This window comes from Cnephaeus nilssonii (assembly GCF_951640355.1).
Source record: "Cnephaeus nilssonii genome assembly, chromosome: 6".
Taxonomy (NCBI): Eukaryota; Metazoa; Chordata; class Mammalia; order Chiroptera; family Vespertilionidae; genus Cnephaeus; species Cnephaeus nilssonii.
The window spans coordinates 21826110-21853156 of NC_137077.1; the positions used below are offsets into that span (position 1 = coordinate 21826110).

The 27047-nt window shown below is 38.6% G+C and overlaps 1 protein-coding gene across 1 annotated transcript in view; it reads right to left on the minus strand.

Annotated features, from left to right (window-relative positions):
• LOC307100997 (pregnancy zone protein-like) overlaps window positions 1–24844 on the minus strand; it is a 46946-nt gene extending 22102 nt beyond the window's left edge. Inside the window, exons 1-15 of the mRNA XM_079773709.1 lie at window positions 24718–24844; window positions 19749–19932; window positions 18183–18342; window positions 17994–18046; window positions 16381–16401; window positions 15937–16105; window positions 15405–15489; window positions 11972–12083; window positions 11547–11661; window positions 11062–11171; window positions 10045–10206; window positions 8753–8980; window positions 8216–8279; window positions 5148–5290; window positions 4449–4598 (exon numbers count right to left, since the gene is read on the minus strand). Of these exons, the coding sequence (XP_079629835.1) occupies window positions 4449–4598; window positions 5148–5290; window positions 8216–8279; window positions 8753–8980; window positions 10045–10206; window positions 11062–11171; window positions 11547–11661; window positions 11972–12083; window positions 15405–15489; window positions 15937–16105; window positions 16381–16401; window positions 17994–18046; window positions 18183–18342; window positions 19749–19932; window positions 24718–24803 (1842 nt within the window). The 5' untranslated portion in view covers window positions 24804–24844. The remainder of the gene's footprint in view (window positions 1–4448; window positions 4599–5147; window positions 5291–8215; window positions 8280–8752; window positions 8981–10044; window positions 10207–11061; window positions 11172–11546; window positions 11662–11971; window positions 12084–15404; window positions 15490–15936; window positions 16106–16380; window positions 16402–17993; window positions 18047–18182; window positions 18343–19748; window positions 19933–24717) is intronic.
• Window positions 24845–27047: the final 2203 nt, after the last annotated feature.

Sequence of the window (27047 nt, forward strand, 5' to 3'; positions counted from 1 at the left end):
TAATAGAATCTTAAATTACCAAGGATTAAGAAAAACTTCACTGTAAAGTTTAGAAATAAAACTAGACCAAATATGGGAAGGAGATCTAACTTGCTTCTGTGTTGGATGAATAGTCAATGCTCTGAGAAATTTAGGTAAGAATTATTGCCATCTATAAACTTCTATTTCTATTGAGCTTTGTTCTTGGATAGAACCACATAGGTACATCAATGACTACATATCATCTATAGTCAATAGAACACTGTCTACACAATTGCAAACACAGGTCACTTTTAGGAACAAGAAGGATGACCAAAAAAGAGAACCCAGAACCTACAGGATGGAACTAAGAGGCCTGGATATTTATTCTTGGTCTAGAGTAAGGCTGAGTCATACCAAATAACTTCCAACATTTGCTTGGCTGGATCTCAGAATTGCTATGGACCAGTAACTCCTGTGTGCCTCCTGCTCCCCCCTCCCCACTTTTAAAAAACAGGTGTGCCCTTTGACAGATGATTGATGACAGTGTTCTTTGAAAGAAGATGTGGTACATATATACCACGGAATTCTACTCAGCTATAAAAAACATGAAATGTTGCCATTTGTGACAACATGGATAGAGCTTGAGAGTATTATACTAAATGAAATAAATCAGGTGAAAAAGAACAAGAACTATATGATTTCACTCATATCCTATATAATAAAAGCCTATTATGCAAATTGACCAAATGGTGGAAGGTCCAGTGGAACGACCAGTCACTGTGACGCGCACTGACCACCAGGGGGCAGACACTCAATGCAGAAGCTGCTCCCAGCCCGCAGGCCCTAGGCCAGCCAAGGTGGGTGCCATTGGGGGCCCCCGATTGCCCCGCCAGTCACCCCACAGATTGGCCTTGATCGCTGACCAGGTGTAGGGACCCTACCTATGCACGAATTTTGTGCACCAGGCCTCTAGTTTTAGATATAAAACAAATAGCAACAAATGAGCAAACAAAAACATACAAACAAACAGAAAAATCCAAGACTCATAGATACAGATAAGAGAATGATGGTTACCAGAGGGAAGGAAGGTGGGAAGAGGAGGAAGAGGGTAAAGGGGTCAATCACAAGGTGACAAAAGGAGACTAGACTTTGGGTAGTGAGCACAAAATAGAGTCTACAGATGCCATAGTATAAAGGTGTACACCTGAAATTTATTTAATGTTATTAGCTAATGTTATCCCACTACATTTAATTTAAAAAATAGGAAAAGAAAAAACAAACAAACCTCAGGAGTGTCCATATGCCACTTTTCACCCTTGTATGTTGGGTGTGGGGGGTAAATAACTTTGTACACTTTAGTTAAAGGTTATTATAGCTAGAGAAACTGTACTTGAGGAACTATATCTAAGGAGTATCATATGCGCCTAGAACCAAGTTAAATGATGTGGTTCAGTCTGTAACCTGTTGCTATTTTGGAATGAGAATTTTAGGGAGAAACGTGAGTATATTTTACATGGCGGGAAGATCATGAATCACAGGGAGTCTGAGGGTAGACTGTGAAGAGAGCCTCCCAAATTGCCCCCCCCCATAATCTCTGCCTTCTGACATTCGTGCTTTTGTGTGGTTCCTCCCATAATGAGTAGGGCTGACATCTATAACTAACAAGTTTTGTGGAAATGATGGTGTATGAGTTCCAGAGCTAGGTCATAAAATATTGTAGCTTTAGCTTCTCTCTTTTGAGTCACTTGTTTGAAGGAAATCACCTGTCAAGTTATGAGGACATTCAGGCAGTCCTATGGAGAAGACTGTGTGGTGAGGAACTGAAGCTTCCTGACAACTGGAGGAGAAACACATCTTGGTAGTCGATTTTCCAACCTCAATCAAGTCTTCAGATAACTAAAGCTCTTCCAACATGCTGACTGCAATCTTATGAGCTCACAAGCTAGTGCCACTGAGTTAAGTCACTCTGGATTCCTAATCCATAGTAAGTGATAATAAATGTTTTAAGCCACTAAGTTTTGGGGACAATTGTTATGCATTAGGAGTTAACTAACTTATTAATCTTTGTTCTTGAGTAGAAGAGCCAGGTAAGTACACAAATGAGCATGTACTCTCTATATGAGCTCAACCAATGTTTTCCAGGCCATTTTCAAAGCAAGTGAGCTTAAAGATTTTTAAAACTTGAAGAACACAAACCTTCCATTTTGTTCATAATTCTTTCCTACCTCCATAACACTCAAAGCTTTGTTATGCAACTGGAACAATTGTTAAATTTATATGACTAACCCTACCCAGTTTGGCTTAGTGGATAGAGCATCGGCCTGTGGACTGAAGGGTCCCAGTTTTGATTCTGGTCAAGGGCACATGCCCGGGTTGTGGGCTTGATCCCTAGTAGGGGGCATGCAGGAGGCAGCCAATCAATGATTATCTCTCATCATTGATGTTTCTATCTCTCTTTCCCTCTCCCTTCTCTGAAATCAATAAAAATATTTTTTAAAAATTATATGATTAAACATAATAGGGTAGACTTAAAATATTGAGGAGCAGATGAAATTCCTTCAATACAAACTGGAAAAAAAAGAGCTTAGAATAGACTACCATAAATAGGGAACGTAAAAAAAAAACAAGGCACGTCTCCAGAAAAAGTACCCAAAGAGAAAATTCCCTTGTTCAGATTAACTTAATACCCTCTTCTAACTCAAATAGAGAAATATAGTCATTATCTTCTGTGTAATAATTATTATGCTATGAGATGTTTTTTATTATTTATTTATTTCTCAGGAGATATTTTGACCTATTAATAAAATTCTAATTAAGGTTGAGAAGAATTTTGACTATACTTTTCATTCTGAAGAATGTTAATTTTGTTGATTAAAAACAGGATCATGATCCTTGACATAGCTATCTCACAATTTTAAAATTTAATACACACAACTGAAGTTTGAGAAGTAGAAACTAGAATAAAACTCCAAAGAAACTGCAATAGTACTGATTTATCTTCCAACATTGATACTTAACAATACTTTCTAAACAGCAAGTTAATTGATCCTTTTAAATATTGATGCCTGAGGCAATGAAAGCTATAAAATTTGCCAGTGATAACTTTTTGACAATGATAAATCCAATAACATATCATTTGATTGACTTATACTGAAAAATTCAAAATATGAGTAATGTAGTTCCATATATAGGTTAGAAAAGTAGTCTCTGAATTTTCCCTTTTTGCTGGTAGATTTCTCTTAAAAAACCCTACGTTTGAAAATATTTCCTCCTAATGCCAATTATTAGCCAGTATTTCACCTTTTATTTTTCTGAGCCATGTAAACCTTTTATTATAGTCTCTCTCAAGTCACTGCTCTATAAGATAAGGACTGTGTTATGTTGACTGGTATTTCCCTAGCTCCTACAACAGACTCAGTACGCCGTGTGCTGCTGCTGCTGCTGACGATAATAGCAATAAATCAGCATGACACTCCAAATATTACCACCATGAATTATATGATTCTAGAAAAAAGGAGAGACTTAAAATTTTAGTCTGTGAATCATCATTCCTGACAGAGGTGTGATAAGGTCATGTTCTTTTTTTTTTAATTGAAAATAATTTGTGAATCATTTATTACCACTTTTACAGACCCCCAAGTACTCTAGAGACATACATTGTTAGATCCATCAAAAGTTTCATGACATGCTTGTATTAATTTTATAAAATTAATTACTCCACTAACCAAAAATGATTTAATTTGTTTTCTTTTTTGGCCCACAATGATTTAACTTAAACAACTTACTAATTTATTTTCTTTTTTTTAGCATGACCTATATAAGTATTACATCTTAACAAAATTTAGCTTTCAGTAAGATTATTGGAAAGCATGAGTTAACAGGTTCAGGTTTGATTCCTTATAAGAATGGAAGTTATGTCAAGAAGGAGACGGCGGTTTGTAGGCAGTTTCAGAATGATGTCTCAGCTATGTCACTTCCGGGTAAGCTGGCACAAGTCTCTCAACTGTTACCAACCTAAGTGCTTTTTTTTTTTAAAAAAATTCTTTTTTAAAAGTACATATTTTTATTGATTTCAGAGAGGAAGAGGGAGGGAGAGAGAAATAGAAACGTCAGTGAGAGAGAATCATTGATTGGCAGCTTCCTGCAGGCCTCCTACTGGGGACTCAGCCTGCAACCTGGGCATGTGCCCTTGACAGGAATTGAACCTGGATCCTTCAGTCTGCGGGCCGATGCTCTATCCACGGAGCCTCACCGGCAAGGGCTACACACCTTAGTTTTTACATCATAAAATAGGGCTGTTACTTACTCTCTGGGATGCTGGAAAGAGTAAATGAGAAAATGTGTGAGAGAGCTAGAGAAACTATAAAATACTAGACAGATGGTAAATATTTTTATTATATTCCTGCATTTCACGCTCAACAGGGCCTTCTCCTTGCTCTGAGCGCCTCACGCGGCCCTTCCTAACCCCTGAGGCTGAGGGGACTCACCGAGGACGGGGAGAGCTCTGCCTCAGGCCGCAGGAGGTGCACGCTGCGGTCCACTGCTCGGAGGGCGCAGAGCGACTGGGGAGAAGCTGCGACCCGCAGGTGGGCGTGCGAGGCTGGAAGACTCAGGTCTGGGCTGAAGCTCAAATCCACCTGCGAGACAGGAAGGAACAGTCATCCCGCACTTCTGCTGGTGTCCTCCTGCAGAGACCACATCTCCGGGTCACCCTGACATTCAGCTTTCATGACCGTGCTCGGAAGCATCAGTCAGGGAGGAACCTCTTTTCTCATCTTGCCTGTGCTGTTGAGAGGCTGTGTTGCCCTAAGGAGACAACGGAGGGTCATTAGGGACAGATGCTTTGCTTGACTGTTAGAGGCACATCATTACCTCTGATTCATAATCAAGTTTTTCTGTCTGTTCCTCAAGTTTTTGAAGCTTTTGAGTCACAGCATCTTACTGACCTCACACGATTGAATCAGTGGAATCGGGCACCGTGGATACAAAGTTAAATTATGTTTTATGTGGAAGCAATTTTGTGGCATTGGAAAATTATTGTGCTAGCTGCCTGGAAACGTTTGGACAACTCATTTTACTTTTCTGGATTCATTCCCCCCCCCCCCCCCCCATCTCTGTGGTAAAATAGGCGGTACCTATGATACCATTTATTTGTGTTCTTGTGATTTTTTGCTAAAGACACTCACCTTGTTGGCCAGACAGTTTTCAATCTCAAAACTCTGTGAGTCTCCAATAACTTCTCCACTTGGGAAAATGGTAAAGATGAACAATCGTGCAGTGGGAGCAATGTCTGACTTCACAGGGAAGGCTAAGGAAAAACTGCCTTTCACTGGGGCACGGAGGGAATGAGACAAAATGGTCATAGGTCAGGACGCTGTTACTAGGTCTTATCCAACCGAGAACTGTGCCTGTGCATTCAGTGGCTTAACCTCTGTAGTGCCGTTCTAGTGAAGGGGTAAAAATTAATAGGCTAATGTCTCCCTTCACAACTTCCATTGTAGAATAAGTTCAAGTTCCTTACATTCACGCTTATCTTTACCTGATTTTATACCTTATTTATGCCGAAACGAACTTAAATCTGAATAGCTCAAAAGCATTCTGCTGATATATACATATTTAATTAAAGCCTGATGGACTCATTTAAAAATTAAGAATAAGACATTTATTTTGTGACGAATAGCAACCATTTCTTTTAGATTTCAGACAAGAGATGATTTTCCATTTAAAGATAGAGCTGTAATTTGTAAGATATAATCATAGAGTTTAAATTTTTTTTCAAATATATGCCTTTTTTGTTGTTGTTGTGACAAGAAGACAAAAACATTTACCATTTTAACCATTTCTTAAGAATGCTTTAGTGGTGCTAAGTATATTCACATTGCTATGAAACAGATCTCCAGGTCTTTTTCATCTTGCAAATCTGAAACTCTATACTTATTTAACAACTCCCCAATTTCCCCTTTCCCAGCTTCTTGGGGATCAGAAAGGCAGTACTATGGCATTCATGTTTTTGTATCTTGGGAGAGATCAAGTTTCAGCTTATAATTCTAAAAAGAGTAAGCTCCCCTCTAAAATGAGGGAAATGTCAACCCTTGTATTTGTTGTGTTGAGCTAACCGTACAAGGTAAGAATAGATTGAAATATTATAAAATGGAAAGAGAAGTTATGGTACAGTTGTGTTTTTTTTTTGGCAGAGGAAATTTTGGAGGGAAAATAACCTCTTAGTAATGTTTTGGCAGAGGAAGAAAGCTTTGGGAGGAAAGTGACCTATTGGTAATGAAAATTGTGAAGGCTTTGTTATTAAAAACCTGAATTCTGGATTTCAAACAGATTTTGAAATAGTTCTGAAATTAATCATTTGTATCCTGATATTAAAACACTATGCAAAATAGCATATAAAAATAATTATATTAGTAAGCTAAACTTAAGTACTTTAAAGGGTTGAGTTAGACAAATTGTGAAACAAGTTGTTTTTTTAATCTAACACAGTGAAGAGTTTTCAGTAACTCTTTAGTGGAGAACAAATTGGCAATTAATAATGTAATGATGATGTGTGATTAAAACAGTTTTATTCTAAATAAATGTGATTTAATTACTTATATAGAGAAATTCCTTTCAATCACTGCCTCAGTTACTTTCAATACATTTTTTGTGATGTGTTCATTAAGTAAATAATTAACGGAGTCTTCTTTATATTACTAGTCAGAGATTATTTCTTTTATGAGTTATGCACAAATTAAAATATCAGAGAAAATTAGATAAGTAGTGTTTTTAGACACACTTATTTCTATAAGTGTGTTACATGCTGCGTTATTAGAAGAAAGTAGAAAAACAGGCAACAAGATGGATTGAAGGGGAACCTTGCAAGCAATAGGGTCCAGATCACTGTATCGATCTCTACGTAAATATTGCAGAAAATGATATTCAAAACTGCAGCATTCTTTAATGTTTATTTCAAACAATTATTGAAAGTGCTGATTAATAGCTTATTTTAAATTAAATCTTCTTGAATATTGTTTTGATATTAAAAACAGCCTGGTAGGGAAAGAAACCATAAAAGTAAAGAAAAATCATAGACTTGGAACAAATAAGTTTGTTAAGCACTGTTAAGTTTAGCACCGGGGTTGTGTGGAATTTGGTGAAATACTTGCCTTTGTTTAGATTAATTACAAGAATGTTCATGGGGCCCTAACCGGTTTGGCTCAGCGGATAGAGCATTGGCCTCCAGTCTGAAGGGTCCCAGGCTCGATTCCATTCAAGGGCATGTACCTTGGTTGCGGGCACATCCCCAGTAGGGTGTGTGCAGGAGGCAGCTGATGGATGTTTCTCTCTCATCGATGTTTCTAACTCTTTATCCCTCTCCCTTCCTCTCTGTAAAAAAAAAAAATCAATAAAATATATTTTAAAAAAAAGAATGTTCATGGGTTCTCTTTTCAGTGATTTAAACCTCAATATAGATTTAATTAGAATAGAAAATAATACTGGTTTCCTTTCTCCTAACTTATTCGTGAAGTGCACTCAAGTTCATGTGTGAAGTACTCAATTTCACGTCCGCAGCACAATATGCATCCTCATAAAGAGCCTAGCTCAGAGACTGCACAAAAAATAAAAACCCTCCCCTCCATGATACTTAACTCTCTTCTTCTTTGCAATACTAAGATTAAAGATGATCAATGTACATTTGTTGTTAGGGTTAAAAATAGAAGGAAGCTTAGATTTTTAAAAAGTTTTTATTTTAATGTCAGACAGAAAAGACTAGTGTGAAAAAAAAAAAAAGTGTGCCTTAGCAGGGTGCCTCACACATAGCAGGTAAGCAAATTTCTCTGTTGACTGTTGTTGAATCAAAAAATGCCAAAGAGTTATAAGGAGGATCTTTACTTTCTTTCCCCCCCAATTTATTTTTTAATCCTCACCCGAGGATATTTTTCCATTGGTTTTTAGAGAGAGGGAAAGACAGAGAGAAATATCGATGTGAGAGAAACACATCGATTGGTTGCTTCCTGCACACATCCCAACCAGAGCCTGGGCTGGGAGGGATCCTGCAACTGAGGTACGTGCCCTTGACCGAAATCGAACCCAGGACACTTAGGTCTGCAGGCCGACACTCTATCCACTGAGCCAAACCTGCTAGGACTTTTGTCCCCTTTCTTAATGTAAAGGGATAATGGGAATGATTTCCCCATTTGTGAACTGTCACACAGTAAGGGTGGATGTGTTGGCAAGGAAATGGGGAGACTGATTGGAAGATACTCACTGTCTCCTGGCTCTACAGGCAGAGCATGTGTTCCTGATCTGACGATGCCTCCCTTAGCCATGATCTGAAAGGAAAAATCAGCAGAGAAAAGAACTTTTCTTGAGCCTGACACTGTTTTCAACACCTTATTCTCCACATAACCTATTAAAAAAAATTGATTCCAGAGAGGAAGGGAGAGGGAGAGAGAGATAGAAACATCAATGATGAGAGAGAATTATTAATCAGCTGCCTCCTGCATGTCCCCCACTGGGGATTGAGCCTGCAACCCCAGCATGTGCCCTGACTGGGAATTGAACCGTGACCTCCTGGTTCATAGGTCGATGCTCAACCACTGAGCCACACTGACTGGGCCACATAACCGCCTTTGGATTGTTGAGTCTCTGCTACAGAGAATCAACCTCCTGAAAATAAAGAATCAACGGAACCTGGATAAGAAAGCAAGATAGTAGTGCACAAATACTTTTTTTACATTCCTGGCCCCATTCACCACTTCTGTCTACTGATAAACTCCAAATATATCTGAGGCTTTATTCTTACCAGGTAATAGAAAATGAGCTCCTTCAGTTCCCCAGTGGCCGCCACCTTGAGTATATAGTGTGCCCTGATAGTCTGAGTTTGGTCACAGGACAGGGTACCAACCACAGGCTCCAGGTCAATGAAACTTCCACTTAAGGAGAAAACATGTCTTGCAACGTGCTGAGCAGTCCGGTGTTCTTCTTGCAGCCATGCAAAGCTAAAACACCTGTCCATTTTCTCATGGTAGGCCTGATAAAACAGAAGCACAAAGAATCAATATTGTCTTGAAGTTCTTCACTTCAGCCTCCCACCAAAATGAAGTTACAATTTTGTGCCTTCTACTCTAAAATATATTCTGCATTTCTCTTGTTCTTGCTGACCGCCAACTAAACATATTGTCAATCTCTTTTTTTGCACAGATTAAAAGAAAAGAACCTTCAGATTTATCTCCTTTGCCCTGATTCTGCCAACTCATTACTCATTTGACTCTTCTGCAGCTCAGAGCCAGAGGAACAACAATGGTCCAGTTAAAATGCTAAAAATCTTTAATAGGAGTCTTTTTTAAGTTGGTTTAATTAAAATCACATTATATATATTAACAAAATCCATTACCCAGGGGTCTCAAAATAAATAATCTTCAGCAAATTAGCATCTATGCTTCTTATGATTATTGAGAGGGACAGAGAGGGAGAGAGAGATCAATTTGTTGTTTCACTTTTTTTATGCATTCATTGACTGATTCTTGTATGTGCCCTGACTGGAGATCAAACCCACAACCTTGGTGTATCAGAATGATGCTCTAATCAACTGAGCTACCCAGCCAGGGCTTTATAGATTTTTAAAAAATTCTCTTCATTAGGCAATATATAAATGTGTGTGTGTATATGTGGGGGGTTCTGATCATTTAAAAAATATCTAAGTAGACACGGAAAAACAACATGAAACAAATTACATGAATCCCCAATTGAAGAACTGATATTGTTCAGGAAAAAAAATCCAATAAGATATTTAGATAATACATTAAATTTTAAGAACAATTAAAAAATTTTTATTTTATTGTTGACAGTATTACAGATGTCTCCCATCCCCCCCCATCCCCTCCTTAAAAATAATTCTCAGGGACTTCTACAATATCTTTTCTAATGTCTTTATTATTTCCAATGACATTTTTATATACCCAAGCTTATCCCCAAGTTGCACAGCTTCTTATTTCTCGCTCTTAAATACAGCCTGTGTCCTTCTTCACTTCTGAATAAATGACTGTTTTACTAAGGTTCTCTTTGGTCTCAGGTTTCTTTTTCTTTCATACTTACTGTAAGAAAAAGGTTGTTAGCCAATATATTGGTAGTATCGATTGAAAACTGTGCAAGACCCTGCTCATTGGTAGTTGCATTGAAAAGATAATTGGCTTCCATTGCGGAGATGGAAACGAGTTTATTGGGAACGGGAACATTTTTCCCATCTACCAGGAGCACCTAAAGAAGAAAAGTAATTGTTAAGTTATGTGGAGAATACTGAGAGAAGGTAGAACTCATGGGAACAGACTGCTTTGCTCTCATGACTTAAAAACAAAACCCAAAGAATAAGAAAAAAACTCTTTCATATTGATTACAAAACTGTTTCTTTCCATTTGGATCCTCATGTCTTTCCATCTCCTTTTTATAATTTGAATCCTCACTTAATTTTCATTTTTTGAAACAAAGCTGCACAAGAAAGTGTGGGTTGTTTTTTTAAAGAAAAATCCAGTAAGTATAAAACTGCTAAAATTAATTGTAAATATAAATAAAATCAATATTATTTATTTATTGTATTATCTTAAAGTATATACCCAAACTATGAAAATAATATAATAATAATAGTCATAAACTGCACACTATTATAATTCCAATATTTAAAGTTAAAATAACTTATTCACTTATTTTAAACAGAACAAGAAATATAAAGAAAGATATTGACAGCCATAAATTGAGAGTCCTTTGTGAGAAACTCTCTTAAAATTCTGATGCTGGCTGGATAATGGCAAGAATATATTTATTTATTATAAAATGGGTGAGATAAGGGGCTTGACATAATAACTTATATTACATTAAACATCTTTATTAGTAATGTTCAAAAAAGAAACAGTACCTTTTATTCTTTTAATACTGTAGTGTATGTTCATGTATTTTATCAGTGATATTACAAAGGAAAGTATCTACTTTGGTTTTGTTCAATGACTTGGGTCATATTAATTATTTGCTAATACTAACTAGGTTTGGACTACATCAGTATGTCCTTGACCTAGGAACAACTGGACACTTCATTTACCTCTAAATTGCAATACACTCTACCTGACCAAAGAAGGGTATTCCTCGTCGAAAGTGCGAATCCACTTTCACAAACTTGAGGCTGGTTGCAATGTTTGTGATTTTACTGGTCCCACTTCCAGTGAACTCTAGGTCTGAAAAATATGTAGAAAAGACTAAATATTCTTGGAAGTTACTTTGGTTCTAAAATTTATTTCCACCCTTGCTGGTTTGGCTCAGTGGATAGAGCGTCGGCCTGTGAACTGAAAGATCTCGGGCTCGATTCCAGTCAAGGGCACATGCCCAGGTTGCGAATTCGAACCCCAGTAGGGGGCGTGCAGGAGGCAGCCGATCAATTATTCTCTTTCATCATTGATGTTTCTATCTCTCTCTCCCTCTCCCTTTCTCTCTGAAATCAATAAAAATATATTTAACAATTCATTTCCTACATTTGTTATGACTTTTATTTTGTTGTGGGAAACAAATCAATATTTATTGCTTTATCTCCCAAATTAAGTTAATACTCAAACCTGTTCCCTCTTCTCTGATCTTGGCTTCCACTTTAAGTTCCATTTCATAACCCGCATTTTTAAGTTGGAACAAGTTTGTGTTTACTTGTTGGGTGATGCAGCCATTGCTGTTGAGCTGAGAATACAAAAATTGATAAATGTCATGTAGATTCAGACCAATAGTTACTAAATCTACTATTTTCTTTCTGGTATCAAAAATTTTTGGGTTAAACATGTTAATAAACCTTTAGAAATTTAATATTCATATTTGATTTGTAATTGCTATGATTGGTCATCAAAATGAGAATTTGGTTGACTATTAATAGAAATTTCATCTTTGGTGGTGAATATTTGAGGATCAGCTTATTCTGATTCCCTTTAGTAAAATGAGGTAGCTCAATGGGTGTCAACAAAGATAGTACACAGAGAGAACACTGTATACTAACCTGGTGACTGAATTCCTCACAGAACTCTTGCTTTGGACAATTAAAAGAATGAAATAATTTTCGGCACATGCGCACAGTTGCAAGTCCTGGCACAGGTTTTCCATAGGTGTATCTGTCACATAAGAAATAAATCAGGAACTGAAGAAAGGTATCTACATTTTCACTACCAGCCCAGCACAGAGTAATTATTTTCTAATAATAATTTTATTATTTTAGACTCATATCAAGTAGAAACATGTCTGGAAAATGTCTCAATGAAGATATTACCCAGTAAGGCATTTGAAAATTTACTTCAATGCACAGCCAAATTGCCTTGGGGTATTTTTATTTTTTCCTTTTTATTATTCTTTCTATTTTGTCATAAAATCAAATCTTGCTCTTTATAACAAATAAAAAAATTCTGTGAATAGAATAAAATAAGTAATAAGCAAATACAACACACACAGAGATGATAGATAGATAGATAGATAGATAGATAGATAGATAGATAGATAGATGAGAGATCCTAAAAAAACCAATCATGGGGCATATAACATTTTTATGTGTTCAATCTATACTTAGTTATTTCTCTATATTTTAAATACAAATGGAATAATTGATAAGGTTTTTTTCTGGATCACTAGTTTTGCTTTTCTATTTGCAAATGCCTGCAATAAAACTTCAAGTAAAAAATATAATCAGAGCAACCACTATGAAAAATAGTATGAAAATTCCTCAAAAAATTATAAATGGAGAGAGATTATTTCAGTGTTTAAAAATTTGTTTCTTTACTGCACCAAGATGATCTATGCAAAACACTCAAAATATTTTCTTAAAACTGGCCAAAGGAGAGAGTAAATTAATTAATCAATGTACCATGAAGGAGCAATAAGGCAAATGCAACAAGTGGGACATTTCTAGGCCAATTGACCTGTTGTTTCCATAAGCTAACACCATGGGACAAAAGGAGGGTCTAGAAGTTTGAGCTATTTATGGATTTCCCATGGCTTATTTAAAAATATTAGGAAAAAAACTGTGGGGGGAGGAATCAATGAAACAAAATTGGCAAAATTTTATAGTGTTTATAATAGGTGACAGGCACAAGCAGTTATATTTTAGTATTCTGCCAACTCTTATATTCAAGCAAAAATTTTCATGGTATTGCACCAAAAAAATTAAGATACCTAGGAATAAACCAAATTAAGGACATAAAAGACCTGTACTCGGAAAACTACAGGACATTTAAAAAAGAAATAGAGGAAGACATATACAAATGAAAGAATATACCGTGTTCATGGGTTGGTAAAATCAATATCATTAAAATGTCCATGCTACCCAAAGCAATCTACAGATTCAATGCAATTCTCATTAAAGTACCAATGGCATATTTCAAAGACCTGGAACAAACTCTCCAAAAATTCATCTGGAATAAAAAAAGACCCCAAATAGCCACAGCAATCCTGAGAAAGAAGAGCAAAGTTGGAGGGATCACATTACCAGATATAAAGCTATGTTACCAAGCCACGGTTCTCAAAACTGGTACTGGCACAAGAACAGACATATAGACCAATGGAACAGAACAGAGAACCCCAAAATTGACCCAAGCCATTATGCTCCATTAATATTTGACAAAGGAGGCAAGAGCATACAATGGAGTCAAAACAGTCTCTTTAATAAATGGTGCTGGGAAATTTGGTCAGTTACATGCAAAAAAAAAAAAGAAAAGAAACTAGATCACCCACTTATACCATACACAAAAACAAACTCAAAATGGCTAAATGACTTGAATATAAGACAGGAAATCATAAAAATCCTACAAGACTCCATAGGCAGCAAAATATCAGACGTATGTCATATCAATATCTTTACAGATACAGCTCCTAGAGCAATGGAGACAAAGGAGAAAATAAACAAATGGGACTACATCAAAATAAAAAGCTTCTGCACAGCAAAAGAAACCATCAACAAAACAACAAGAAAGCCCACTGCATGGAAGAACGTATTTGCCAATGATATTACCGATAAGGGTTTAATATCCAAAATTTACAGAGAACTCATACAACTTAACAAAAGGAAGATAAACGATCCAGTCAAAAACTGGGCAAAGGATCTAAATAGACACTTTTTGAGAGAGGACATACAGAAGACCCAGAGACATATGAAAACATGCTCAAAGTCACTAATCATCTGAGAGATGCAAATCAAAACTACAATGAGATACCATCTCACACCTGTCAGAATGGCTATCATCAACAAATCAACAAATGACAAGTGCTGGCAAGGATGTGGAGAAAAAGGAACACTCGTGCACTGCTGGTGGAAATGCAGACTGGTGCAGCCACTGTGGAGAACAGTATGGAGTTTCCTGAAAAAGTTAAAAATGGAACTCCCATTTGACCCAGTAATCCCACTTCTAGGACTATATTCCAAGAAACCAAAACACCATTCAGAAAGGATATATGCACCCCTATATGTTCATAGCAGCACAATTTACCATAGCTAAGATTTGGAAGCAGCCTAATTGCCCATCAGCAGATGAGTGGATTAAAAAACTGTGATACATCTACACAATGGAATACTATGCCACTATAACAAAAAAGGAACTTTTACTATTTGCAACAGCATAGATGGAACTGGAGAGTGTTATGCTAAGTGAAATAAGACAGTCGGAGAAAGATAAATATCACATTATTTCACTCATATGTGGGATATAATGATCAAAATAATTTGATGAACAAGAATAGATTCAGAGACAAATGGTAGGGGAGGGGGTGGTTAGAGAGCAACCAAAGGACTTGTATGCATGCATATTAGCATAATCAATGGTCACAGACACTGGGGCGGTGGGGGCTTGCCAGGGGTGGGAATGGCTGGGGGGAAGGTCAATTGGGGGAAAAAGGAGACATATATAAAACTTTAGACAATAAAAGAAAAATTAAAAAAAAAATTCATGGTAGAGAGTTGGTAAAAAAGAAAAGGTACACATGAGTCATAATAACTAAAAGCAATGTATAATGACATTTTTAGGAAAATCTGAGATGTTTTTAGGAAAATCAAGGATACTTGAGTATAAACTCAAAATTAGTATTGAATAATTACTTTTTATTTTATTACGTGTGACAATGGCATCATGATTGCATAGAAAAATGTCACTAATTTTTAGAGGTCTATACTATTGTAGCTGGGTGAAAAGTCATGATTTTTGTAATTTATCCTGAAATGTTAAAGAAAAAAAAAAGCAGCAAACATGGAAATATGTTACTTATTAAATCATGATTCTGTCTACATTCTTTGGTGCATTTGAAAAATTTCGACACTCTTTGGTGCATCTGAAATATTTAATAATAAAAATAAAGAGAGGTCACTGAGATAAAATTTTAAAAGTGCACTAGCTAAATAATCACTCAAAATTGAGGCAAAATATGAAATTTCAGACAAAAACAATTTAACTCACATTCCACATACTGATATGTTCACTTTTTCATCCAGGATACTGATTATCTTTGGGACTTGAACTTTGACCTCAAACTTGGGAACCACTGTTGACAGAGATAAATAGAAAGAGGGAAGCTGGTAAATAATTAATGGAAATACAGATATTTTCATGTCTATAATTTTTCCCACAAAAATAACCTGAAAAGTTATGTTCATTTTTACATCTATCAACTTCAAGATGATTAGGTTTAATAATTCATGAAAAAATCTGACTTTGTGACCACAACAGATCTCAGTGATGTTAACAAATGATGATGGGTCCACTGAAATAAGAATTTTGATACTTGACAAAGTGTAACTTGCTACTGTAAATCACCAAGCTCTTATAAACAAGGATAATGTTCATAATTCACAGAATAATGATGGCCTTAGAAAAAGATACAGCTGATTCTACTCCAAGTTTAACATACCTATGGGAAAATCAAAGGATCTAACTGAGTTCACACTGTGAACCAGAAAGTTATGATCCCTTCATTTTTCATAATCCATACCAAATTCCTCCACGGTGAAGGGGTGCTGAATATTTCCGCCTGATTCCTTCTCTACCACCACCTTGTAGGAGCCCTGAATTGGCTCTGATGAGAGGGGAAAGGCTAACTGTTTGAGGCCACTCTCTAACTTGAGATTCTGCCATTGTCCAATTCGATTCCTTTTTGGGTTCTAGAGGTAAGAAAGGAGCATGGGAATAATTATTTAGTCATGATAGCCCTTGACAAAACACATGACTTTCAGGGTAGCAATTGGCAATACCTTCAAGAAAGGCAAACACAGAAGAAAAGTGAACCACAATAAACCTGACATCTGAGAATAGGAAAATTTAGATCTGAAAGTTTTTTTTTTTTTTTAACTGCAGTTCATCTGTCTGGAATAGTATCAGAATTTCCTCTTCCTTAAATGCACTGACTTCCTTATAAGATATTCTTTCTGATGCTTACCTCAAGGTATACCAGAGGAATCTATATGAAAAAATGAAAGAAGAGATGTGATTAGAATTTCACCAAGGCCATGATTTCAGATTTATGATTAAACAGCTTACCAAGGAAAAATAATATTTGTAGTAAGATATATCAAAATTTAACCAGAAACATAAAAGAAGTGGAATTGCTTAGGGAAACCAGTAAATAGTTTTAAGAAAAGCATAATAACATATTTCTACAAAAATCATCATGTTGTCATTTCTTTGAAAAATATTATTGTTGAATGATACTTGTTAATACTTATTAAGTTATTGATATTATTCACCAATATAATTTAGGCACTAAAATCCTCCTAGTGAAGATTATGACTTTACTATTACTTACATAAATTAAAAATGGATGTTAATAAAGTTATATGTCATTATGATTTAGACTTAATAAGAAGAAAATGCCCAGAATTATTTGGTTAAAATAAACCAAGAATATTTCTTCTAATTTCAAGATTATCTAATATCTACCTTTTAAAAATATCCTTGTTTCTTTTCCTTCATATTGAAAGCTAGTTGAAGGAAGGAACACACAATGAACATAAATAAAGACTTTGTATATAATGGATAGTATATGATATATGTATAAAAATTATAAAATGTTATCATATATAATAAAATTATATATTTTACTAGTGACCTGTTGCACGGATTCATGCACATTGAAAGGAAATTAATTTGAAGGTGGCGGGTGGGGCGGGACTGGGCGAGACAGGCTGGACACGCCCTGGAGCCAACCTCCCATGGTCCCTCACCAGCCAGCTGCACCTAGGGTGGTGTCATGGCTCAAAAGGTGTCTGTGGAGTGAGTGGGGAACCTCCAGCAGGTGGGGTCCCTTGGCCTGGCCTGCGGGGATCGGGCCAAAACCAGCTCTCTGACATCCCCTGAGGGGTCTCGGAGTGCAAGAGGTCACTCTGCAAAGTTGCTGTTGTAAAGGGTGTGGGATGCAAACGCAAGTGTACAGTAAACCAGATTCGGGGCTGACAGTGCCCCAGCAACAACATAACCCGCAGCCGAAGGTGGAATTGGGCTCCCTCCTCTCTGGTGTTGAGGTGCATCACCCAAGAACCACTACTGCCACGTCACTGCAGCTCGCAGTTCCTGTGTTGAGCATCTGCCCCCTGATGGTCAGTGCATGTCATAGTGACTGGTCGGATGGAGGGAAGGACACTTAACATATTAGTCTTTTATATATATAGATTCTATGTACATATATCCAGAAGAAGTGAAACTCTTTGGTGCTTTAATTAATCATGAACTCCTTCAGAGTATGGGTATGGATAATACATAACTTTTTATTGTACCTGTTCATTATACTTAACGTAGTGTTTTGAGAGCAAAGAATGTAGCTGACTATTTCCAGACTGATTTATTATTGTTATAGGAGAAAGAGCTTCCTCATCTCTTACTCCTCAATTATGCCTTATATAAGTAAGACTCTAGATTTGTAGTAAAGCTGGAATCTAGGTTCCCAAAGGAATAGCTTTCATTTCACTTTTCCTGGACCTTCCCACCCCACCTTGGGTGAGTGCTCTCATCCCACCACCCACCACCCACCCAAACTAGAGATAGTGAGGTACTTACCAGTTCATTTAGGGGGTGAAAATTTTCATCCACAGAGACAATGCGGAATTTTACTGAAAAAGAAATTCTATGGTAAGTCTCAGACATGATAAAGCAGGTAATTTAGATAATAACACAGGAGACTAAGAGATCAAGATAATGGTGACTTTGGCGGGAAACCTGCTGAGGAGGTGGAATTTGCCTACATACCTGTCTGTCCTGGTTTATAGATGGGTTTGTCTGTCTGGACAAAGACCAGGCTTTGCTCATTCTTTACCAGCACTTTTCTCCTCTTCCTGAAGTCTTGTGTTGGTCCCTTTATGTGGACAGTGAAGAAAGCCACCTCCGAAGAGGATGAGATTCTTGGGAGCTAAAGAACAAAGATACCACTGAGGAACAGCACAGTCTTCTCCCTTTGACTCCTTCAACCATTACTATTTTCTCTCTCTCATTCAGCTTCACAAAGGGCTGGGTAAGTATGAACATTTCTCCAGGTATAAGAGTGTAGATACTAATCCTATGTAATAAAAGGCTAATATGCAAATTGTCCCCACAGGTGGGAGTTTGACTGACCAGGAGTTAGATGTGCGCTGACCACCAGGGGTGGTGTGGAACATGGCAGACGTTGGCTTCCCCCTGGCCAGTGGGGGCGGCAGGCAGCCGGGGGAAGGGAGGCCCCGGCCAGTAGCCGGCAGCCGGCAGCTGCTAGAGACCCTACCTGCACATGAATTTCGTGCACTGGGCCTCTAGTATAAGATATAGGGGAGCAATATCAGTAAGAACAACCATCAATGGAACCCAAATTCCCATATAGCTCATCTGGAACTCTATTTGTTAAATTGTACTCTTTTTAACAGAGTATATGTTTTCTGAAGGAATGGAGAGAAGCATCTCTGAAAGAGTATGGGAGACTATAGGAGCTAAGTATCCCAAGTTGAGCATCCTCACAGAGGTACTGGGTATTTGCTTGGAGTACTTTGAACCATTTACACATTCTAAGGACAAAGACATGTAACATCCCACCGTGAGAGAAAAATTCTGCATGCTGTCCTGTTATGAGGTATTTGTACAATCTGTTTCTAGGCATTGTCTAACTCTGGTCTGAAATAGATGGTTATATAACAAAGCTAAAAAAACCTCAAATCATTCAATTTCTGTGGCTAATCCATTTATTTTTTACTAGAGGCCCGGTGCATGAAATTTGTGCACAGGGGGTGTCCCTCAGCCCGGCCTGCACCCTCTCCAATCTGGGATCCCTCTCACAATCCAGAACCACTGGATCCTAACCACCCACCTGCCTGCCTGCCTAATGCCCCCAACTTCCCTCCCCTGTCGGCCTGGTCGCCCCCAACTGCCCTCCCTGCCGGCCTGGTCGCCCCCAACTACTCTCTCCTGCTGGCCTGATCATCCCTAACCCCCTGCCAGCCTGATCTCGTCCCTAACTGTCTCTTCCCTGGCTCCCACCACCATGGCTTTGTCTGGAAGGAAGTCAGATGTCCGGAAGATGGCCGGTTGACCCGGTCTAATGAGCATATTACCCTTTTATTAGTATAGATTTTTTTAGGAAATACATTGAACTTCGGCAAGTAGAAAAATATTTCTCCCTACTCTGGTGAAAAAATTCATGCTTTTTTCCTCAATAGCTAAAAACTCATTGCCTTGATTCTTTCTGAAATCCTCACTAACATTCTAAAGTCATTCTTTGGGATTGAACCCTAGTTCTCCATTACCATGGAGATATAATGTATCAAACAGGGATGGGCAGCTAGTACTCACAGTGAAGGAGACACAGCGGAATAAGTCCTTCTCTGCCACGAGGTCAGTGAAGAGTCTCCTGTTCTCCCTGGGAGACTCCAAGGAAGCACTTACAGTCACTGTCTCATTCAGGTGGCTCAGAAGGAGGCAGCCTTTCTCAGGGGTCCCAGTGTGGAGCAGGGAGGGGACCAGCACCATATACTGTCTGGGAAGGGAAGAAGGCTAACTCAAAGAAAAATCAGAGGATAGCAAGTATTTTCAACCATCATTGTGTTTTCCATAACAATATGTACTTATTGCTATAATCAGTTCTATACTGTCTCCTCCATCTTATTAGCATAAGAATGACAGGGGGTGGGGGTATACGTGGGGAGGGGTTTGGAGTGGGAATGGGGGATGAGGACAATTATGTGATACCATAATCAATAAAAAAAATTAGTAATTAAAAAAAAAAGAAAAAAAAGAATGATACCTTTTACTTACCAGTAGTGCCTCAGAAGTTGACTTTGAAGATATTTCAATTTTATAGGCATTTTTTTTGTTTTAATGAGCCTTAATATATAAATTCTTGAATATATACTCATAAAAATACACATATATAATAAATTGTGGGTGATTACTCACTTTATAAAACAGTTTACATTAAAATTTGTCTAAGTAAACATCACTTGTGCATGAATACTATGACTGGATTTACACAAATTCAACTGAAAGAACTTCAGGGAACATGTATCTATTATATAAAATAATACATAAAAATGTAAATCCTCAAAATTTTAATGATTCCATGCTTGTAGGTTTAAGTCATTTATTTATAGAGTACCATTGCAATTAAGAAAAACAGAATTATTTTTATATTGTTTTATTGCCCTTTCCCTTCTACCAACAACATGAGCACTTATCCTTAAAAAAATACCAGGGGCATTTGACATAGGAAACACAATTTTATTACTTTACAAAGTCAATAGGTGGGAGAGTAGGAATAGATAATAATACAGACAGATTAGTTGTTGAAGCTGGAAGTCAAATGAAGTCTCCATGTGGTCTGCTCTGGAGAAGCAGGCTTTCTGTATATGTTTTAAAATTTTTCTTGGCAAAATTATGTGCCACAAATCTTTAGAGCCACTCTAAAATCATTAAAACATCAAATTATATATTGCATAAGTGCTAATGTTTTGTTTTAATGCAGAGAAGCTCAAAGCAGTTAAATAAACTACCCAGGGTCATTCAGATGGTACCTCCCATCTAATCCCTTCCTTGCATTTGGATGTCTCTGATCTACTGAACATTTGCTCTTTTAAAGATATAATAGCCTTAAAAAAAAAAAAAGATGTAATAGCCTTCCACCAGGCTTACTGCATCAGTCGCAGTAAAAACAACCATATGGGAGCAGGCAGTGACAGTGCCCATTTGTACACATCTTTCTCCTATTCTAAATTGTGTCTCGAGCTCTTTCTATCCAACTCAAGAAGAACAAATTAGGGGCAAACGTGTAGGCAGTGGTCGGCAAACTCATTAGTCAACAGAGCCAAATATCAACAGTACAACGATTGAAATTTCTTTTGAGAGCCAAATTTTTTAAACTTAAACTATATAGGTGGGTACATTGTTATTAACTTAATTAGGGTACTCCTAAGCTGGCCTTTGCTAAAAACTCAAGGGGCCAAAGAGTTGTATGTGGCTCACGAGCCGCAGTTTGCTGACCACTGGTCTAGGCCAAGCATGTCAAACTCAAAGGCTAACATGGGCCAAATACACAAGGTTTAAGTTTATGTGGGCCAAAAAAACCAAAAGTTTTAATTTTCATAGAAACGTAGGTTTATTTCGATAGAGACATGCTGGATACAAAGGGCTGAAATAAATGAGTAATCATGAACATAAAATAATAGAACATTTTAATAAAAATTAATATTTTTTCTTGAACATTAACTTATCAGACACTGAATAACTGCACAAATTAATAAGCATAACGCAAATAAACCCATTTTTCTTCTTCTCTGAAAGCGAAATAGTTCCTGTTGCACACACCAAACAAGTCAGTACAAGACTAATGACATGGCAATCGGCTGCTAAAATATTTGCTGTTAGTATTAGTGGAAATGCTGCGCCTGTGCGTAAGGTGCATAAGGGAAATGAATGCAACATGATTATAGTAATCAGTCATTAGTGAATGCTACAGTTCGTTATTAAAAAGTATGTATAACAGGATATTGTAAAAATTAAGTTATGAAATTTTTATTAAAATGTTTCTTATATACTGTTATATTGGCTGGTCCACAAAAATATTCATTGTGGGTCGCATGTGGCCCGAGGGCCACGAGTTTGACATGCGAGGGCCACGAGTTTGACATGCTTATTCTAGGCTGATCAGATGGAAATATTTCTCTGAAAATTTTATTATTTGCCCCAAACTTCTAGTCAAATTTATCATTTGTTAGTAACTCCAAACTATGGTGAGGAAGCAGAAGATAAATTTTATCTGAGTGACCCATATATTGGTCTATTGCTTATCTCCTCCCTCTCCTCAGATTGAATTGTAATATTATTCTCTGGACTCTGCTTACAGAAAAGACTTGAAGACTAAAGTTATACCTACTTTAATCCATCATTTCCAAAGGCTTTACTTTCTCTCTATATTTTAAAAATACTTTATTGAGGTATGATTGACACACAAAAAGCTGAACATAGTTAGTATGTACTATTTCATTAGTATGTAGTTAAGAATATAACTGTGAAGTCATCAGCACAATCTTTGCTATAAACATGTACATCATTTCCAAAAGTTTCCTTCCTCTTCAATTATTATTATCATTATTGTTATTATTATTGTAAGGGAACACAACATAAGATCTACCCTCTTAGCAATTTTTAGTATGCAGTACAATATTAATTATAGGCTCTATAAAAATTATCATTTTTTACCCCATCCACTTTTCTCCCTAGTTTTTTTTTATATTAATAGGAAAGACATTATCAGTCTATTATAGTTTTATTCCATATACTACTTTTATTCTTACCCAAATTGAGATCACAATTTAAAAAATTAGTTCCATACATATTTGATATTTCAAGCAACTATTTCACAAAGGTTTGTTTAGCATTCCTTCGACAAATATTGAAATTGGGACCCATCAAGGTTGAGTAATTCCCTGAGATTTCGCTTGTACTGAGCAAATAAAACGTTGTACTGTATTACTTAATCATGAATGTTTGCATTTTAAATATTTGCCTTGGTAGGGGTGATTAAATTTTGCACATATTAAACTGGTGACCTCTTTTTTAAATCCCCCCCGCCATACCCTCTTCCACCTCTACCTCCCTGCCCCTGCCATCACCACACTGTTGTCCATGTCCATTTGTTCTTTTAACTTTCTCTTTTTCATTTTCCTCTGTAACCTCTATCTCTCTAGGCAATAGCTCTTATTTATCACATGTAGGGCTAATGATGGAGGGTTAAGGTGAAGTTTGCTACATAGTGAGGAGAAAATACCTCTTCTGTTATGACAACTAGGCCATGAGGCTTGTTCTTTGTTAAATGGTGGGAAAGATGTAAAGTAATGGTTTTCAATGGGAAGAATAGTTCTCTGTTGCGTTGGACTGAAAACACAGATTGCTTAACATTTCAACCCCAATAAATGCCACTTGCTTCTTCTATTCAGCCTGCACTCAGAAAACTGAACAGCCCTCACATATTTCCAAAAGCTCTGTGAGTGGAATGCAATAATGCAATGCAAGACAGTACCATCCACAGTTGTAAATCACCCCTACTGGTTACTGGGAAATTGTGCATTGAAGAAGGCCGAAGAAGGTAGGAACTTGAGTTTGTCAGAGTTCTGATTTTTTTGCTTCTGTACATTGGCCTGGAGAGGACCAACTGTGTTACGTGGATAAAAGTAACACTCAGGGCAGAAGATCCCTTCATCTCTCTCCCCATTTGGTGCTCTGGAGGCTGCTCTGTATCAATCTGGGATGTAGCTACATCAGAGTTATCTATAGTACAGTGTGGGTAGGCAAGGGAGGGTTAGAAGTTGAACTTTCCAAGATCCTTCAGTTGCCTATATGTTGTTATTGGACCCAAGGATTTCATAGCTCTCTAGAAGGAATGTAAAGGCAGCTGGTTGAGGCCATTGAGGCCAGTGAGGCCAGAGGTCTCAAATGGGTGATTCCTGCAGCACAGGCTGTGTTGGAACAACAGACATAGAACAGGAGGCAGAATGATGTCAAAAGTTGGGAGTTCTAAGTGATAAGAAAGAGCTAAGTGAATCAGAGTCAGCTAGAGAGAACTTCTGGGACTTCTTGATAAAGGGACCAAACTGAGAGAAACTAGATGGCTAAAGACTCAAATGATGAATGTTAGCAGGTAAGGATAAATCAGATTGATATTGGCCAAGAAGACAAAGAACTCAGAGACCAAGGGCCCTGACCCTTCTTCTCCACCAGTAAGTAATAGCCATCACATTCTTCTGGACACTGCCTTGGAGAGGAACTGAGAAGTGGAAGAGAAGTCTTAGAGTTTTCAGATTTCACCAACTTTATAACTGAAGACAGTTAAAATTACTTCCCCCCTTGCACTGACCATTTACTGAGGGTTCTTGATGAAGAATCAATAAATTATTGAAAAATAAAGGAGCTATATTTTCTCTGTGCATGTGATCTACAATGTGAGCTAAATTGCAACCCACTCTACACTTTAAATATTTTTATAGTTAACGCTTTCTATTCAAAAGAACGAGTCTGTGAAGGTAGAGTCTCAGGTTTCAGTTTATAATGAAAACATGCCTCCTAGTGATGACATTGTGTAGATGACTATTATTTTAAGAGTATAGAATAAACAAAAGGAAAAATATATTGACCATTTATGATTACTCTCTTATGATTAGAGGATATTTTAAGGAATGGAAAGGTAGGGTTTAATAGGAAAGACAAAGCAAAGCTATAAAGGAGAGACTAAAAGAGCAGACTTGAGGAAAAGACTTTGAGTGAGACTTACGGTTCTGCAGAGTTTGAGGCATTGGTAGAAAACAGGACAAGGAGAAGTAGTGTGAAACCTGAATGAGGAAGTCTGTCTTTCCCCATGATGAGGGGAAAATCGCAGGGACGTATTGTGCCTAACTCCCTGCCTTCAGCCTGGTCAAACCAGGCTTTATATGGCTGCTATTTTGCAAGGCCCGCTCAGAAGATTCCAAATAGATCTCAGAGTTGGACACAGATTCCCTAAAAGGGTGGTTGCTCTCAGTGATTGCCTCATTACTCTCAAGGCTGATTATTTGTTTTCCAAGGGAAAAAAGAGAGTAGTTTTTTTTTTTTTTTTTAAATGCCTGGTTCTTTTTTTTTCTTTTTCTTTTCATAGTGCGAAATAGAACAGTGAAAGAAAAAATCAGGATGGTGCTAGAATAGGACTGCAGGAAGTGTTTTTTCCCCTTTATTTATAACATCTCTCTATATAAAAAGCCAGGGACCGTAACAGCCATAACAACCATAACGACCGGTCTCTATGATGCCCACTGTGGCCAGCGAACTGACCCGATCAGGGGGTGGGGCTGGCTGGCCAACCTCGAGGCCCCTCCCCCTGCCTGCCTGCCTGCCTGCCCCTGATCGGACTCTCCCCTGATCAAGAGCAGGCCTACAGCCAAATGCCCCCTCCCTTCCCCCGGGCCAGCCCTGTCCCTGATCAGCCTGCCCCACCACGATAAACCTGAAGCCCCTCCCCCGGCTTCCCCGTCCCTGATTGCACCACCCCACCTCAATAGGGGGCGGAGCTGGGTGGCCAACCTCCTGCAGCCCCTCCCCCCAGCTGGCCATGCACCCGATGGGCCCCCACCACCCTGATCAGCCCGCAGCCCCTCCCCTTGGCTGGCCCAGCCCCTGATCGCCCCCCCCCACCCCAACAGGGCCGGCCCTCCAATCTCCCTCCTGAAGCCCCTCTCCCCACCTGGCCCCACCCCAGATTGGCTCCCTCATCCCATCAGGGGCAGGGCCGGCCAACCAACCAGCCATGGCCCTACCCCAGGCTGTTGGCTCCTGATCAGCACCCCCTACCCCATTCAGGGGTGGGGCCGGCCAGCCCACCACCCACAGCCCCTTCCTATGGTGGCTCCACCCCCAATCAGCCCCACAAACCCCAATCGGGGGCGGAGCCCTCTGGTCAATTGCCCGCAGACCCTTCCCCCAGCTGGCCCAGCCCTGATCGGACCTGATTGGAGGGGGGCAGGCCAGCCAACCTCCTGCCATCTCCTCCTTCCGACAGGCCCAGCCCCAATTCACCCCGATTGGGGCAGGGCCGGCCAGAACCCACCTGTGCACAAATTCGTGCACTGGGCCTCTAGTTGAATCTGAAAAACATACACCACACAATACAACTTTTTCTATAGCTAGCAATTTTTAGCAATTTTTTATTTAAATGCAACTAATACTACATAAAAGTCACCATTTTAAAGTGTACAGCTAGGTTATTTTTAGTATTTTCACAATGTTATATAACCACTATCACTATCTAATTATTTGTGTCTGGTTTCTTTAACTTAGCATATATCTTCAAGGTTCACCTATGTTGTTGCATGTATCAGTATTTCTTTATATAGGTGACAATTATTTCTTAGTATGAATGTGCCATACTTTGTTTATTCATCAATTGATAACACATTTGGGTTGTTTTTACTTTTTTGCTATAATGAATAATTCTGCTATGAACAGTTGCATAAAACTTTTTGTGTGAATACATTTTCAATTTTTTGGGTACAGAAATAGAAGTGGAATTGCCTGGTCACATGGGAACTCTTTTTTAAAATAGATTTTTATTATTGACTAGAGGCCCAGTGCATGATTGAATCATGCACGTGTAGGGTCCCCTACACGCTTTCGCTTTTCGCGGTGGAGCTGGGTGCTGGTCCACTGGTGCACCAGGCCTTTCAAAAGCCTCTGGCTCGGCGGAGGTTTCTGAAAGGCTTGGTGCCGGAGCAGACAGGCACCCAGCTCCCACGCTTTTGATGGTCCGCGGCTGCTGAGGGGGGCTACCCTGCTGTTGAGAGGCGCAGGGGGTGGGACTCCCACCCCCTGCGCCTCTCAACGGCCGCTGAGGGGGGCTGCCGCGGACACCTGGCTACCCTGCCGTTGAGAGGCGCAGCTGGGTGTCCACGGCAGGCCCCCTCAGCGGCCGCGGATCTGGCCCTTGAGAGGCACAGGGGGCGGGACTCCCGCCCCCTGTGCCTCTCAACAGCAGGGTAGCCCCCCTCAGTGGCAGCGGATCCGTGCCTCTCAAAGGCCGGATAGGCCACCCTGAGTCCCACCCCCCAGCCTCCCGCCGCCCAATCGTGGGCGTAG